At 41.4% G+C, this 17147-nt stretch overlaps 1 protein-coding gene across 1 annotated transcript in view; it reads right to left on the reverse strand.

Moving 5' to 3' along the window:
• Positions 1-17147, reverse strand: part of PAPPA (pappalysin 1) — a 3990201-nt gene that overhangs the window by 1020176 nt on the left and 2952878 nt on the right. Inside the window, exon 11 of the mRNA XM_044058178.1 lies at positions 16281-16394. Within this exon, the coding sequence (XP_043914113.1) occupies positions 16281-16394 (114 nt within the window). The remainder of the gene's footprint in view (positions 1-16280; positions 16395-17147) is intronic.

The raw sequence follows: 17147 nt of genomic DNA on the forward strand, positions 1-17147 counted from the left end.
CCAAGGCATCTGGAATCCCAAGATAGGGAATGAGGTAAGGTATCTCTAGACAGTCAACCCTCTCAAGCAATGTTTCTCATGGGTCATTTGAAAAACTTGCTTGAGTACTCGGGGGGGGGGGGGTGGCACAAGGGAAATACTGCCAGCCCAGCTAGCTGGAATGTAAATAATTCTATGTCTTTTGTGAATATTGATATGATTTTATACAGATCTGTATGTTATGTACTGAGCTTTAAGAATGTAACCACAGCATACCCTGCTGGAACATAGAAGATTAACTTGCAAAACTTAGGAATAGTTGAGGTTAAGATGATTATAGCTGGGCCATAAACAAAAAATGTTATCTCTCAGTTTCAGTTCAGTAGCAGACATAATGTCTAGAGCCAGAAGTTTTTCTATTGTCTTGAAAGAAAAGTAATTACTAGGTGTAAAATGTAAAGTGTTTTATTGCTTTATGACTTCCTAGCAGCTGCACAATTCTGAGAGATATGTATTTTTAACACAGAGATGTTAAAATTCTGTTAAATTTCAGTTTAGCCTGGGAACTGACGTCAGATGACAAAAAGTGATGTCATCCAGGCTAACCCAGCAGTAAAATGTGATATTAATTTCAGAACTCTCTCAGACAGAGATCGTGCATTTTGTATTTTGTCTTGTTCCTAGCAAGAACATCCACTCATCACCATCATCTGCACTTGCCTGTCTGTAAGTAAGATTCAGGGCATAGTATCTCTTTTAGATATCGTTAGGAATATAGTAAAGATTAGTTTAGATGTTTTCTGTATTTATTTGACACTGTCCTGCAATGTTGTTTTAAAATATTTCCCGTGATTCTGAACTCTGAAGTAACTGTGTTTGTTTTCTGAGTATTGTCTTCTTCTTTTATTATTTATTATTACATATATTTAAATATATCTTTGTGGCTGATGTTTGTCAGACATGTTTAAGCTCTTAGAGCACTTACATATGTATTTGGTGACACTGTACATGCCACTTCTAATAGCATGGCGCTTCGTCAAAACTACCTTTTGGAGCAATAGTAACATTACACAGTAGGATTAGACACCCTTTGTTAAGGGCCTTAAGTAGCTGCTGAATGGTTGGCTGGTGGCAGCTGGAATTACATTATAGTCTGGGAAAAAGGGAGCATAGCTAGTAAACCTGTGCCAACCCTCCCCGTGTGTGTGTGTCTGTGTGTGTGTGTGTGTGTGTGTGTGCTTGTACATAAATCAAATCTCAAAGTGTGTGTGTATGTGTGTGTGTGTGTGTGTGTGTGTGTGTGTGTGTGTGTGAGCTACTTGGGCAGGGACATGAAGCACTGGCTGGACAGAGAGGCTGCTGGAGGTCTTAGCCTGGCCACTCGGCTGATATCTCAATCCTGCAGCTGTGCCAGTGGGGAGGATAATTGGGGATCTGGAGAAAGAGGGAGAAACAAGCCCCAGACTGACTGTGATCTCTGTGTGCTCTTAACTTTACGTCCCCTAGCTGTTGCCAGTGGTAAGAATTGAGGCTCCTTGATTACTAGGCCAGTGCAGGGGCATCACAGCCTGTTTCTTCCTGACCTGGCAAGCAACACATATGTTTTAACAGATGACACTGGAACACCACAAAGGTTAACTTTAAGAAAAATAAGGGAAATGTAAATGAGCTGTTAAACCATTAAAACTGCACTCCACAGGCTTAATGGGACAGGAAATGCTGTGTCTGGGAAATAGCCTTTGTTTTTTAGCTCAGTGAAAAGAGGGAGGCCCCTGGCACTCGCATAAACATCTGGGTGTGTATTGTGGCCATTTGTGCTAAATTCCTGTCTCAGCTTCAAAGGGGAATACTGTGAGAACCTAGAGTCAGATGACCAAATGAGGACATTCAACCAGCCCCCTAGGAAATTATATTCTAGATATTAAAAGGAGAAATCTTAGATAATTGAGTATTCTCTTTCGGAAGCCTGACTAGAAAGACACTCACCCACATCATCTTGCCTTGAGGTAGTAAGTAACTTAACTAAGGAACAGTAAAATTCTCTTAGATTTAGTCAGGAATATAGTGAAGCTTAGTTCAGAGTGTGTTTGGATGTATATGCATGAGTCTGTCCATCAATGTTAATTTCAATATTTCCTGTGATTTGAACTCTGTGGTTTACTCTAAAAATATATTCAATATTTTCAGGTTCTTTTATTATTTATTATTATTAAACATATTTAAAACTTTTATTGTGGCCAGTCCTTGTAGAAAGTATCTAACCTTTCAGAGTACTTATATTTATTTGGGAACATTGTATGGGCCAGTCCAGAAGACCTAGTCATCTTGGTGAACTACTACAATTTGTATTAGTATTAATATTACACAGTGTAATTGGACACCCTTTGTTCAGGGCCTTATAGTAGCTGATTGTGGAGTGTCTGCTGGTGCTGATTACTACCTTACACTCCGGGCAGAAGTGGACACAGCAGGTAAATCTGTGCCAGCCTTTCCCAGGTGTCTGTGTGTGCAAACCAAATCTCTCAGTGTGTGTGTATCAGCTACTTGCAACAGGAACACAATGCACTGGATGTACACAGAGGGTGCTGGAGGACTTGGCTTGGACACTCGGCTGAGTACCAAACCCTACAGCTGTACCTGTGAGGAGTCTTACTGGGGACCTGGAGGGAGACAGATATAGAAACATCCAGACCCCAGGCTGAGTGTGTTCGCTGTGTGCTCATAGGGGAAACTGTGTTTGATGCAAAGAGGTGTGCATCTGGAAATACCAGAGTATATCCATTTGTATCCCAAGTCCACGTCCCTCTTCAGTGTCAGTGGTGAGGATTCAAGCTCCTTGATTACTGGCCTAACATTGGGATGTCACATATTGGTGGCCGTCACATACTGGTAGCAGTGATGGGCATCACAGGTATTAACACACTTTCCTACATACATCATTTTACAGCCTGCCTCTACACTCAAATTAAACAATAGTTTAATTTTTTTTTCTCATTTTGGACCTTTACCCCAAAATCTGAGTCTCCTACAGGTTGTTGAAAGGCAATCTGTGCTTGGCATATAAGGCATCCTTAAATCCAGCCCTGATGGAGCTTTTGCACATCTGCAAAATGAGCAGCACCAGAAACACTAGATCCATGGATTTGCACTTTGCTTGTGACTTAAATAGAACATCCTGGAGACACAGATATATATGACTTAAAGGTTTCCCATGTTCTGGAATAGGCCCACTATCCACGTGAAGCATCAAATTTAACCTTGACCATAAGATGGGAAATCGCAAATTCATCGATAGGCTGGCCCCCATGTCTCTTATAGACACAGGCTGACAGTAAATATTCCCTAACTAACATTGGATGGGTAATCATAAATTCATCCCTAGGCTGGCCCCCATGTCTCGTACGGACAGTTACTAATGGTAAACATTCCCTAATAACATATCCCAGCACTTAACTTTAGCAACATCCTAACATTCCCTTCCTAACAAACATACCCCTCCAATTGAGATGGACGTGTTACAAGGGAACGCAAGTGGGTTGGGTTGAGCAGTTAGGTTTAAAAAGGCTCAGGTGGTCATTAGCTTGTTATTTATCTATGGACCTTTTGTGTTTTTGTGTTTACTGAGAATACGTCATACAAATTGTTGTGTTGAGGAGGCCTTTGAGGTTTAGTTAAATTACTTTTAAGTGCCTTCGCATATGTGCTCTGTATGTTTGTCCTATAGTGTGTCAGGTGGTGTGCATTACTGACAAACTATTTGGTATTTGTAGTGGCTGTGTGTGAGAGTCTTGCCTCCAGTGACTGTGTATAAATACATCTCTCACATATTATATCAGGTTGTTTGAGAATTAAGGGGTTGTCTGAAAACCTGAGATAATTTCTACATTGTTTCCTGTTGCCCATTTCTACCAAGCTGGCTACAGAGACAGTGCAAATGTTTAGCTCCATGGTTTCCAGCACAAATATACTAGTCGACAAGGGTGAGGGGTACCAAGGGGACACCAAATAATTCAGCTAGGATGACATTTAAGCAAGGCTACTACAATCAATTATAAGACTTTTGGTTCTGTGCTCCGCTATGTAAGGGAGTACAGAGGAGCAAAGAACCAAGAGTATATGCTGCTCTGTCTAAGGATGTACAACAACCAGTTTACAACAGGTTAGCTTGGATTCCGTTTGGGTATATAGAGTGCAAAATTAAACAGCCAAGTGAGGACCCTTGCTACATAAGCAACTTATGATAGCATAGAAATACAAAAATTCAACTAGCCTACTGGCCAACAGCAAAACAGCACGATTCGGGGATCTACAAGCAATCAGAGGCCTAGAAATAGCTTAGCTCTTCCCTGTTTCACACTCCTTGTCCATAGTGATATTGTATGAATGGGCTGATGTTACATGTAATGCTTCAGAAATTAAAACTAACAGTCCAGATCTCTTATGAGATTTAGCAAATAAGAAAACAAATTCAAAGTTTTACATAATTTTTATTGACCAAATGACAGTTAGACCACTTGAATGTAACTGCTATTTATATTTAAATGTATCTATCTATATCTAGCTATCCATCTGTACATAGTTATTATTATCAAATCGGCATAACATTGACTTCTGTTTGGTATACATCATTTGGTCGACAGAAACAGATGGTCAACATTTGTGAGAGATCAACAATCCCTGAGAAGGGAAATATGCCCTTTCCCCAGGATTGTGTGATTTTCTATTTAGTGTATATTACTATCAGGAGGCTTCCCCTCTGCAAAAACAGTTGCTTTTGGTTTTGCCTGCTCCAAGGATTAACCAGCATCAACAGCAGTAGCTGCCGATGTTCCATTTTTTTCAATGTTTTTATGTTGAAGTTACAGATGTTGATATTTTATCCCTTCGGTGTAGAGTACTACACCTCTATATATTTATCTATGCACACACACACACACAAACACACACACAGATGTATATATATATATATATATATATATATATATACACACACACATATATATATATATATATATATATATATATATATATATATATATATACATATAGATATATAGATAGATATTCACACAGTCACCCACGTGTCAAAATTTCTTTCTTTCTTTCTCTCACTACTCTGTCTCTCTCTCTCTCTCTCTCCATATAGATATATATATATATCTATATATCTATATATTTATATATATATATGTCTATATATCTATATATTTATATATATATATATATGGGTTCCGTTCAGAAGCATGAAATACTGAAATCTCGAATTTCAGTATTTCGAGCCCAAGAAGCCGAACCCACATAATAGCGAAAGTTTAGAAGCACCAGAGGTTTTGAATTTTGCACTTCTAAAGTACTGCTATGGTCATGTATTCAGGTAAGTGTGTGCGTTAAGGGGTTTGGGTAGGGGCTGTAGTGTGTGTCAGTGGGTTTTGTTGCTGTGATGTGTGTGTGCGAAGAGAAAGTAGATTGTGTGGTGGTGTTTTGTGTGTGTTTGTATGTAGTGCAACCTCGGACTGAGAATATTTAAGTGTGGGGGGTGCATGGGGGCTTGCCCCCCTGCTTTCATGTAGTAGAGCGATTGTGTGCGATTGTGTGGTGGATGGTGTGTGTGTGTGTAGTAAAACCGTGAAATTCAAAACTTCTGGTATTCCAGGTTTTGAATTTCGTAGTTTTTAGTTTTTATTTTTTTGTGGATTCCACTTCTTGGGCTCGAGATACTGAAATTCGAGATTTCAGTATTTTGAGTTTCTGAAGTGAATCCATATATATATATATATATATATATATATATATATATATATATATATATATATATATATGGGTTCCTATCACATCATCGAACTGTGTAATCACCGACACTCACCTCTTCGACACCAATCCATCGACGTCCATATCATCGACAATTCCGGTAAGCGATCTTCCCCCTCACAGGACCCATGGTAGCGCTTCTTCCTGTGTTACACCGATCAGGGTTTACGTGATTCCGTACAATTTACCTTGAAAGCGCTACCATGGGTCCTGTGAGGGGGAAGATCGCTTACCGGAATTGTCGATGATATGGACGTCGATGGATTGGTGTCGAAGAGGTGAGTGTCGGTGATTACACAGTTCGATGATGTGATAGGAACCCATATATATATATATATATATATATATATATATATATATATATATATATATATATATATATATCTAGAGAGAGAGAGAGAATAGACCTTTCCCATTGATTACTAATGCATCATCTGGCACATGGTCAGCCATCTTTAAGCAGCACCTTCATCAATTCACGTCAAATGGGGAAAAATGTAACACTGGGACAATGGGGCATGAACTGTCTTTTTCTCCATGCTGTTGTGTGATCTTGGAGTTTGATGGTGCAGTGATGGATGGTAACCAATTGACAGAATGGATTTTGATGAAAATTCCACTAATTGATATATATATATATATATATATATATATATATATATATATATATATATATGTATATCTATCTATATATATATATATATATATATATATATATATATATTTATGGATCTCGTACTATTGAACGAAAGTTCAATAGTTCGAATTCACATCTACCGAACACACTTTAACGAAAGCGCTTTCAACCGAAAAAGCTCTTTTGCTAAAGTCCCTAACATAAACAAACAAAAAAAAAAAATAAAAAACAAGAAACACATAACTAACATTTACGTAGGGGGGCAAGCCCCCCTGCACCCCCCATGTGGGCCCCCCTACTTTTATATTCTCACTCCGAGATCGCAGTACAGTGGGGAAAAGGGAATATTCCCTTATCCCCACTGTACTCCGATCTCGGCAACAGCCATTCCCTGCTGATTTCCCCTATTTTTTATCATATTTTCGCAAAAGTGCTTTTTCGGTGAAAAGCACTTTTGTGAATGTATGATCGGCAGTTTCACTTTTGGTGAAATTGCCATTCGTGCATAAGTATGGATCCTATATACATATATATATATATATATATATATATGTATATGAATATGTATATATATATATATATATATATATATATATATATATATATATATATATATATATATATATATATACATATATATATATATATATATGGCTCTCCTTCAAAACATCTAAATCTCATAACATTGAATCTCAAAACACTGAGACCATCGAAAACCCAAAACATCTATAACTCATAACACTGAAACTTTGCATCACAACATCGAAAACTACAAAGCACATATAAATAACATCCCCTCCTCCTATAACAACATCAAACAGACACACTTTTTACTACTTTCCCCACACCCCCGTAAATTAAATATACCAACTCTGAGATTGCACTACAGTGGGAAAAAGTTCCTAACCCCACTGTATCGCAATCACCATAAAGAATGTACACATAATGTCTAAATCACCTACCCGTATGGCCTAAAACACATACAGAGTGGCAAAATAAACACTATATAAATAGTATAAATTCCTACACTATATAAATAATAACTATATAAATAAAAACTACAACATCTTTTAGTGATACCACAAGATTAATAGATTAAACTGTAGTGCTTACATGTCTGATGATACACTACTCGAAGTTATACATTTTTAATATTATGAAATTCGATGTTATGAGTATTATGTTTTGGGTTTACGATGTTATGATCTCAGTGTTTTGAGATTCGATGCACACACAAACACACACACACACACACACACACACACACATATGTGTGTGTGTGTGTGTGTGTGTGTGTGTGTGTGTGTGTGTGTGTGTGTGTGTGTGTGTGTGTGTGTGTGTGTGTGTGTGTCTATGTGTATCCTAGGGCTTTTTTATAATCAAAACTCCCAGATATCAACATTTGCTTTGTTGATATACATTGATCAACATGCCACTTTCCAGGGGATTATGCAATCTTGGAGTTAGTATACATGCATACACACACATACATAACTAAATGTATAAATTATTATCAAGGTGGTGTGCAGGGCACCCTGCAAAAACAAACAAAAAAGTAGTTTTGTTTTGCATAGTCCAAGGCTGTCTCTCACAGCATGTGCATTAGGTTGTTAGTCTTTTTTTTCTTGCCCTATTTCTTTTCTTTTTTTTTTTTGATTTTCTGGTAAGTCACTGCCGATTATTGTCAGTAATGCCAGATATTTGAGTTTCAAATTTATTACAATTCGGAACATGCATATCAATGCAAATGTTTTTGCTCAGTTAAGTTTTTAAGAATCTTAGGTTAATATTAAAAATAAAAAAAGTCTAATTTTGTGCCTTGTCCACCCATTATTTTGGCTTTGTTGAGACTTTGTGAGCAAAGATGTTGAGAGTTACCAAAAAGCTTAAGAAAATTCTCAATAATCCATACCTCTTCATAGGTAGCTTCTTAAAGCCTTTTGCCGTTTACCTATATTTACTATATATATATATATATATATATATATATATATATATATATAGAGAGAGAGAGAGAGTCCATGAAGACTTTAAATAAATTGCTAAATAACTGATTAGTACTGTAGCAGGAATTTGAAGTTTGTAGTTATGAAAAGGAAACTTATAAATACATAAATTCTCAATTCAAAGAACAGCATTTATAGGTTCACAGGTTCATAGGTAGGTACTAGGCTATTGGCCCTAATGCCTATATAAGCCTAGCCAAACGGTACCCTGGCTTTTGCCACCCAAGAAAATTATTTTCCTGTGCCCCCGTCAAGCAGAGCCACAGAAGTGATCCCTGGGGTGAATTCCCTACCTCCCATCCAATCATCAAGATTTTTCTTGAAGAGTGCTAATGAGGAGCTTTGTTTGATATACATAGGTAGTTTGTTCCAGAGTATGGGAAGTCTCTGGGACAGGAATCTATCCCTCCATGTTCTGTTTATTATGGTGACAAGGTTTAGGTCCCTAGAGCGTGTAGCTCGGAGGGATTGGTATTTCTTTAAGTGGAGCATGACCAACAACTCTGGGTTTGACATAGCTTTGTATGTTAGGCAGAGATTACCTTTGAGTACGCGATATGCGACAGAGTAAGGCTGGAGTTTTTTGAGACGGTCTGCATACGGCATCTGTTTGAGGCCAGTAATCCTCTTTGTGAGGTATTCTTTGGCCTTTTCAGTTGTTGTAGATGTCTTGTGAGGTACATAACAAAAGGGGCGTTGTACTCTATAATGGGTCTAATGAGTGATGAGTAGAGGGGAACAATGACCTCTTTTTTCCTGGATGAGAACCCTTTTGTGATGAGATGTGCCACGTAGAAGGATTTCCTGACTACTGTGGCAATGTGATTATCAAAGGAGAGACTACTGTCCACCTGTGTCCCAAGGTCTCTTATCACACTTTCAGTGTTAAGTAGACTACCGCCTATGTGGTAGTTCATGGGTACAGAGTTTTTACCAAAAGGGATGACAATGCACTTTTTGGCATTGAGCTTGAGGCCATGGTTTTGACACCAGGCATCTGTCTCAGTAAGGCCCTTTTGTAGGATGTCCACATTGTTAGGAGTTTTGATTATGGTTCCTAGTTTGCAGTCATCTGTGAACTTTGTTAGCCAAAGACCTTCTGTGTTAGCCTGTACTTCAGAGAAGTAGATACCAAACAGAAGAGGACCTAGGACTGAACCCTGTGGTACTCCACTTGTTACTGGTCTGAAATTGGATTTAGAGTCTGCTACTTTCACAGTATGGGTTATGTCAGTGAGCCAGTTGGCAACCCATCTTGTGACATAGGGATTTATACCTAGTTTAGTGAGTTTATCTATAATTCCAGAGTGGGGGATGGTGTCAAAAGCCTTGGCGAGATTTAGATAGGCTGTGTGAACCACCTTACCCTCATCTTCGGCTTTGGTGACTGCTTCAAAGAAGTCTGATAGGTTTAGGCGACATGATCTGCCTTTTACAAACCCAAACTGGTTAGAGTCCAGAGTTTGGAGATTACCAATGTCATTGTTTATAAGTTCCATGATGATACATTCCATAGCCTTGCAGACCAGGCTTGTCAGGCTAATGGGGCGGTAGTTCTCGGGGTCCATGGTGGCTCCCCCTTTGTGGAGTGGGATAACCTTTGCTGTGCGCCATTCAGTGGGCACAAAGCCTGAGGTGAGGCTATGACTGAACATGGTACTTATGTGGGGTGCCAGTTCATTCTGTAGTTCATGTAGAACGCAGCCTGGGATGGGATGTCCCATGGATGCCGTGTTCTTGGCTTTGGAGAGTGTGCTTTTTACCTGTGCAGCTGTGAGCACAGGAACTTTGCATTCTTCCAGTATAGAGATGGGCCTTTAGTGGATGAGAGAGGGGTAAAGCTAGCACTGAATCTATCTGCCAGGATGTTGGCAATATCAGTTGGTTCTGTATATTTAGTGCCATTGTGCTGTAACTCAGAGCAGATCTGACTGTTGCCATTTAGATTCTTGACACAGCTATAGAATGCTTTTTGGTTGTCTTTAGAATCAGTGGCGATTTTGTTTTCATAACTAGCTTTGGAGGAATTTATGAGGGATCTCAGCTTCTTACTGAGGCTGACCATGGAGTTCCTCCAATCATGGGATTTTACTCTTTTTTGCAACAGTTTCTTTCTTCTGTTGTAGAGTTTGCTTATGGCAGGGGACCACCAGATTGGCTTCCTTTTTTTGGAGGATAGCATCTTGGTTCTGTTAGGGATTGCACAATCCATGCACTTGTGTAAGTGCTTATAAAATGCAATTCTATAGGATTCAGCAGTCGTACCTCTATTGTCCATTAGCATGGGTGTCGTGAAGTTTGCCACTTCTGTCTTAAGCGTGAAGTTGGCTTTGGAGAAATTTTTTACAGTGGTTTACCTAATGGGGGGTACGGGTGGGATGTGGATGTCTTGGGTGATTTGCTTGTGGTCGGATCTGACCAACGAGGAATTGACCTCTGGTGTGGAACACCGGTTGCCCACATTGGTAATGACCACGTCTAGGATATTGCTGCCCCTGGTGGGGGTGTAGATAAGTTGATCCAAGGCGTTGGAATTTAAGAATTACAGAAAACGTTGAGCACAAGAGTTGGTACATCAGTAGTTTCCCCAGTTAATGGTGGGGTAGTTGAAATCGCCCGTTACTAGGGTGTTAGGTTGTACTCTTAATATTTTACAGTGTATCAAGAAATGAGGAGTGGGAATCCAGGGGCATGGTGGGGGATCTGTAACAAGCTACAATTTGGATTGCAGTCTTGCACAGAGTTAGTTGCACTTGGATAATCTCGGATGCATTATGCTGAGCAACTAGGCTGGAGGTGTGGATATCCTTAATGAATATGGGCACGCCTCCACCTTTAGCGCTTCGGTCCAGGTTAGGTGGCCGAAAGGTGTGGTATGAATTATAGCTTGGTAATGCAGGGGTGCTCTCTAGAGCCTTGAACCAGGTCTCTGTCACTGCACAGATGTCGATGTTCTCCATTTTAAGGAGTGCCTCGAGTGAGTGCATTTTGAGGTTTAGACTTCTAGCATTAAGTAGCATTACCCTCAGATTTTGCTTGCTTGTACATGTTATGGTGGTGAATTTGTCATTTGAATCTTGCCTAAAAAAGGCACTATAGGGGTGGCAAGAGCCTTAGCCAGTATCCGGAATCCCAAGGGTGACAGGTGCAGGCCATCTCTGGCAAAGCATCATGGTTTGTCGATCATGTCATCCCAGGCAGACAGATATTGGATCCCCTTAGAATGACACCAGAAGCTTAGCCAATTGTTGAAGCCAATCATTTTATCCTTGTACTGTGGTATCATTCTGGGTGATGGCAGGATGCTACTCAGGGCTAGAGTCATACCTGTCTGGGCTACAAGATTGGACAGCTCCTCCATGTCTCTTTTCATGTAGTCCAGGGGGGTACGTCTCAGGTCATTCACACCAACATGGACCATGACAGAGTCATATTTGTACGTGTTGTGGAGTGACCTGAGTGCATGCGTTATGTGGTGGATCCTGGCACCTGACAGGCAGCTGACAGTAACTTTCTCCTTGTTTAGCCTGGTGAGTGGAACATCAGAGTGCCTGACTATAGAGTCACCTATGACTAGAGTGTTGGGTATGTTGTTATGCCTTATGGGCTGGTTGAGTGGCACACTGAGTTTGTGGGCTATGTGTCAGTTGGGTTGTGTTGGGGAGTGGAGGTTGCTTGGGTAGATTTTTTTGAGATCCTCTGCGAATGTAGGTGTGTGTTTTGTGTTTCTATGTGTGTGTTTTGGTGGTGTAGGTTTTGAAGGACTATGTGATGAGTGTGGTGTGGTGCAAGTGTTTACCTTCTCCTCTTGACTGTCTAGTCCAGTCTTGGGTGAAGAGAGCTTTGCTTCCAGTTTGGCTATATAAGTGCATCTCTCACAGGTTGTAGTGTTGGGTGTAGGAGGAGAGGGTTGTCTGTGTACATGAGGCAACTGCTGCATTGCCCCAAGATGCCCAGATTCATCATGTAGACTGGAGAAAACACTGACTCTTAGACATGCCTGGATAGGTGCTTATTTATTAAGTACTAAAAACTGTTTTCCTCTAGACAAGTGAGGAAAGTTGAGTGCTGTAGTAATTTGTAGCTTATTTAGTGCTTATAATGAGTTCTGAAGAAGTGCTGAGCTCAAAGAAACAGATTTGAGTGCTGAAACTTGAAAACTGGCTAGTTCTAAGAAACAAAATTAAGCTAGAAGGCTTCCCTCCAACACAGAAAGGCTTGGGGGCTCAGAAGCTTACAGACAGTCCTGGATACAGCAAATCTGTTCCTGGACTAGCTCACAAAGCCAGTGTGCCGAACAGTCACAGCCCTTAAGGCTAAACAACACACCTGATACACTTGTAATAGGTGACTATCGTCAGGCACACTGACGTCCCGCTCACCAGGCTGAACAAGGAGAAGGTCACGGTGAGCTGCCTGTCGGGCGCTAGGATCCGCCACATAACACAAGCACCCAGGTCACTCCAAGGCAAGTACAAATATGACTCCATCATTGTCCATGCTGGTGTGAATGACATGAGACGTACCTCCCTGGACTACATGAAAAGAGACATAGAGGAGCTCTCTGAGCATGTAGCCCAGGCCGGTATGACCCTGACCTTGAGTAGCATCTTACCCTCACCAAGAATGATGCCACAATATGAAGACACGATGATTAATTTCAACAATTGGCTTAAGTATTGGTGTCATTCAAAGGGGATCCAATGCCTGTCAGCCTGGGATGACATGCTCGACAAGCCACGATGCTTCGCTAGGGACGGCTTGCACCTGTCACCCCTGGGCTTTCGGATATTGGCAAAGGCTCTTGCTACCCCCATAGTGCCTTTTGTAGGCAAGGCTCAAAAGACAAACCCACCTCCATAGGTACCACAAGGGATAAGAAACTAAGAGTAATGCTACTCAACGCCAGAAGTCTAAACCTCAAGATGCATGCACTCAAAACTCTCCTTAGCATGGAGAACATCGATATCTGTGCAGTAACAGAAACCTGGTTCAAGGCTCCTGAGAGCACCCCAGCACTACCAGGTTATACCTCATACCATGCTTTTCGGCCCCAAAACTTGGACCGAACCAGAAAAGGAGGGGGGAGTATCAATATTCGTCAAAGATACCCACACCTCCAGGTTGGTGGCACAGCACGAAGCATCAGAGACTATCCATGTGCAACTAACAGTGTGTAAAACTGCCTTCCAGTTTATAGCCTGCTACAGACCACCCTCCCAAACCCAGGAACCCAAATCGGCCTTCCTGAGAACACTGGAAAATATGAAGGTCTCTCCAAACACCATTATATTGGGCAACTTCAACTACCCAAACATAGACTGGGAGCATTACTCTAGCTCCAACACCCTAGCTCAAAGGTTCCAAGAATTTATAAACTCAAATGCTATGGAACAACTTGTTACCACTCCCACAAGAGGGGAAAACATACTGGACCTGATCATCACCAACATGGGGACTCTATGCTCTAGACCAGAAGTGTATCACTGGTAAGATCAGACCATAAACTAATCTCACTGGATATTCACATCCCGACCCCACCCCCTGCCCAGAAAACCACAGTGAAAAACTTCTCTAAAGCAAATTTCACACTCCTCAAAACCGAGGTGGAATCCTTCACAGCCTCTGGGCCTGTGGAAAATACGGCCCAGACCGCAGAATCCTTTATAAACACATTCTATGAACACCTTCAGGAATGCATGGATCATGCAATCCCAAATAAAACCAAGACCCAATCCTCCAAAGGCAGACGTCCTGTCTGGTGGACCCCAGCCATAAACAAACTATACAATAGAAGGAGGAAGCTACTACATGATAGAGCAACATCCCAAAAAGGGAAGGCATCTCTGATCAGCGTTAGCAAAAAACTACGGGCACTCATAAAATCGTCTAAGGCCAGCTTCGAGAGAAAAATTGCACAGGACACGAAGGATAATCACAAGGCTTTCTTTAGTTATGTTAGGAACCTGGGTGGGAATTCCCAGATATGCTCAGAATTAGTCCAAAATGAAAAAAAATACACCGAACCCACAGACATTGCCAACATCCTAGCTGACAGGTTCAGCGCAAACTCCCCCCACCAAAAGGGCAAATATCTATCCCAGCAGAGTGCTGCCCCCCTGACATCTCAGATGCTCAGGTAAGAGCCGCCCTCTTCAAAGCAAAAAACACAGCATCAATGGGACCAGACGGTGTCCCATGAACTCCAAGAAGAGCTAAACCCAAACATAAAACTACTGTTCAATCTCAGCCTTACCACAGGATATGTACCCAAAGAGTGGCGTACAGCAACAGTGGTCTCTCTCCACAGAGGTGGTGCCTCAACAGATCCTGGAAACTATCGCCCCATAAGCCTGACTAGCTTGGTCTGCAAAGCTATGGAAAGGATCATCACGGACCTCATAAATAAAGATACTGGGGACTTACAGATACTGGATCCTACCCAGTTCGGCTTTGTTAAGGGCAGATCCTGCCTCTTAAACCTGGTCGATTTCTTTGAAACAGTCACCAAGGCCATTGACGAGGGGAAGGTGGTCCACACAGCCTACCTGGACCTCGCAAAAGCCTTCGATACAATACTCCACTCGGGCATTATAGATAAGCTCACCAGCTTAAATATAAACCCCTATGTCACTATATGGGTTGCAAACTGGCTCAAGGACAGAACCCACATGGTTAGAATTGCTGGAGCCATGTCAGACTCCAAACCAGTTACAAGTGGCATCCCACAAGGCTCAGTTCTGGGACCTCTCATGTTCAGTATATATTTCTCGGAGGTACAGGCCAACACGGAAGGACTGTGGCTGACCGAGTTCGCAGATGACTGCAAACTGGGCGCCATAATCGACTCTCCAGCCGACACAAGCATCCTCCAAAAGGGCCTCACAGAAACAGACAACTGGTGCCAGAGCCATGGCCTCAAGCTAAACGCCAAAAAGTGTATAGTCATCCCCTTTGGCAAAAACAAAGTGCCCACAAATTACCACATAGGCGGTAATCCATTAAGTACGGAAGAAGTAATTAGGGACCTGGGGACCCAAGTTGATAGCAGTCTCTCATTTGACAACCACGTGGCCAAAGTGGTTAGAAAAACATTTTATATAGCCCACCTAATCATGAAGGGATTCACATCTAGATCAGGGGAGGTTATCGTGCCTCTTTACTCATCCCTCATCAGGCCCATAATTGAGTACAATGCCCCTTTTGGGATGTACCTTACCAGACACCTGCAGCAACTGGAAAGACCCCAAAAGTACCTCACCAAGAGGATCAAAGGGCTCAAACAGATGTCATATGCTGCCCAGTTAAAGAAACTCCAGCTCTACTTAGTGGCATACTGCCTGCTCAGAGGCAATCTGTGCCTGACGTATAAAGCCATGCCCAATCCGGAATTAATGGACATGCTGCACCTCAGAAAATCCAAATCCCATTGAGCTACGCGCTTGAGAGACTTGAACCTCAGCACTGAAACAAATAGGACATGCTGGAGGGACAGATTCATAACCCAGAGGCTCCCTTCACTCTGGAATAAAATCCCAGTCCAGGTTAGGCAGAGTCCCTCATTGACTCTCTTCAAGAGGAATCTTGATGAGTGGATGGGGGATCGTAGATTTACCCCGGGTATCACTTCTGTGTCACTGTTAGACAGAGGCACAGTATACTAACCTCGAAAAAGGGCATAGCAAAATTAATTTAAAATGGGTGGCGAAAGCCAAACACACTCTGGCTAGGCTTATAAATGCCCTAGGGCAGATAGCCTAGTATGAACCTATGACTAGACGACTTACAGGAAAGGCAGGAAGCAAGCTTAGAATTTTTTTTTTTATATAATTGTATTCATACGCTCTTACCTTCAGCCAGAAACTGCTTAACTTGTAGGATTCTGGAAGGCTGTGTGCTATGCATGGATACCAAGCATACTGTGACACTTCTTTTTCAAACTCGCTCACCTCTGTTCTACACCCCTATAAGACAAAAAAAAAAAAATTTGTAAACACAGCAGTTTCTATTCTCTTCTTGGATTGATTTTACCTAGGAAAAAGAATGCATTTAAACAAAACTGTTTTATTTTTCATCACCTCGACTAATCTGACACTGAGCTACAATATTCAGTATGAAAACAGACATGGCTGCATCTTGCTTTAATGATGGCTAAACTCAATAAAAGCCACATAGATTTGAAGAATCAATTTAACAGCATCAAGGTTGCAAAATTAATTTTTGCATAGTCAAAATGGCAAAAAAGTTTAGCTCAATGGATGTGATACAACAAGAAGCTATGTACTCACCATAACGTTTGATGTATGTAGTCCATCTCACCTCACATTCTTACCCGTGGGTTCGGAGCCTAATATCGGCTCTGACTCGGCCGATTTTACTAGCTCGAAGTCTCTCATTGGCTGGGCTAAGCAGGTATCCCATGGTGCATTTGCTGCGAAACTCATTTGCACTCCATGCACACATCACATCCATATAAAGAATAAGCTAAGGAAGGGAACTCTGTAGATGACAACCTAACCTCCAAATCCTCCAGGAAGGGGGAAGATGGGGGGGTAAGTAAGAATGTGAGGCGAGATGGACTACATACATCGAACGTTATGGTGAGTACATAACTTCTTGATGTTATGTAGTCCTATCTCGCCTACATACATTCTTACCCGTGGGACAGCGTCCCTAGCACCTGCATCCTGCGTGGCTCATAGAAAAATACTCCTGAG

Source organism: Protopterus annectens, chromosome 16.part0 (genome assembly GCF_019279795.1).
Source record: "Protopterus annectens isolate FY-2018-M chromosome 16.part0, PAN1.0, whole genome shotgun sequence".
Lineage (NCBI taxonomy): Eukaryota > Metazoa > Chordata > Ceratodontiformes > Protopteridae > Protopterus > Protopterus annectens.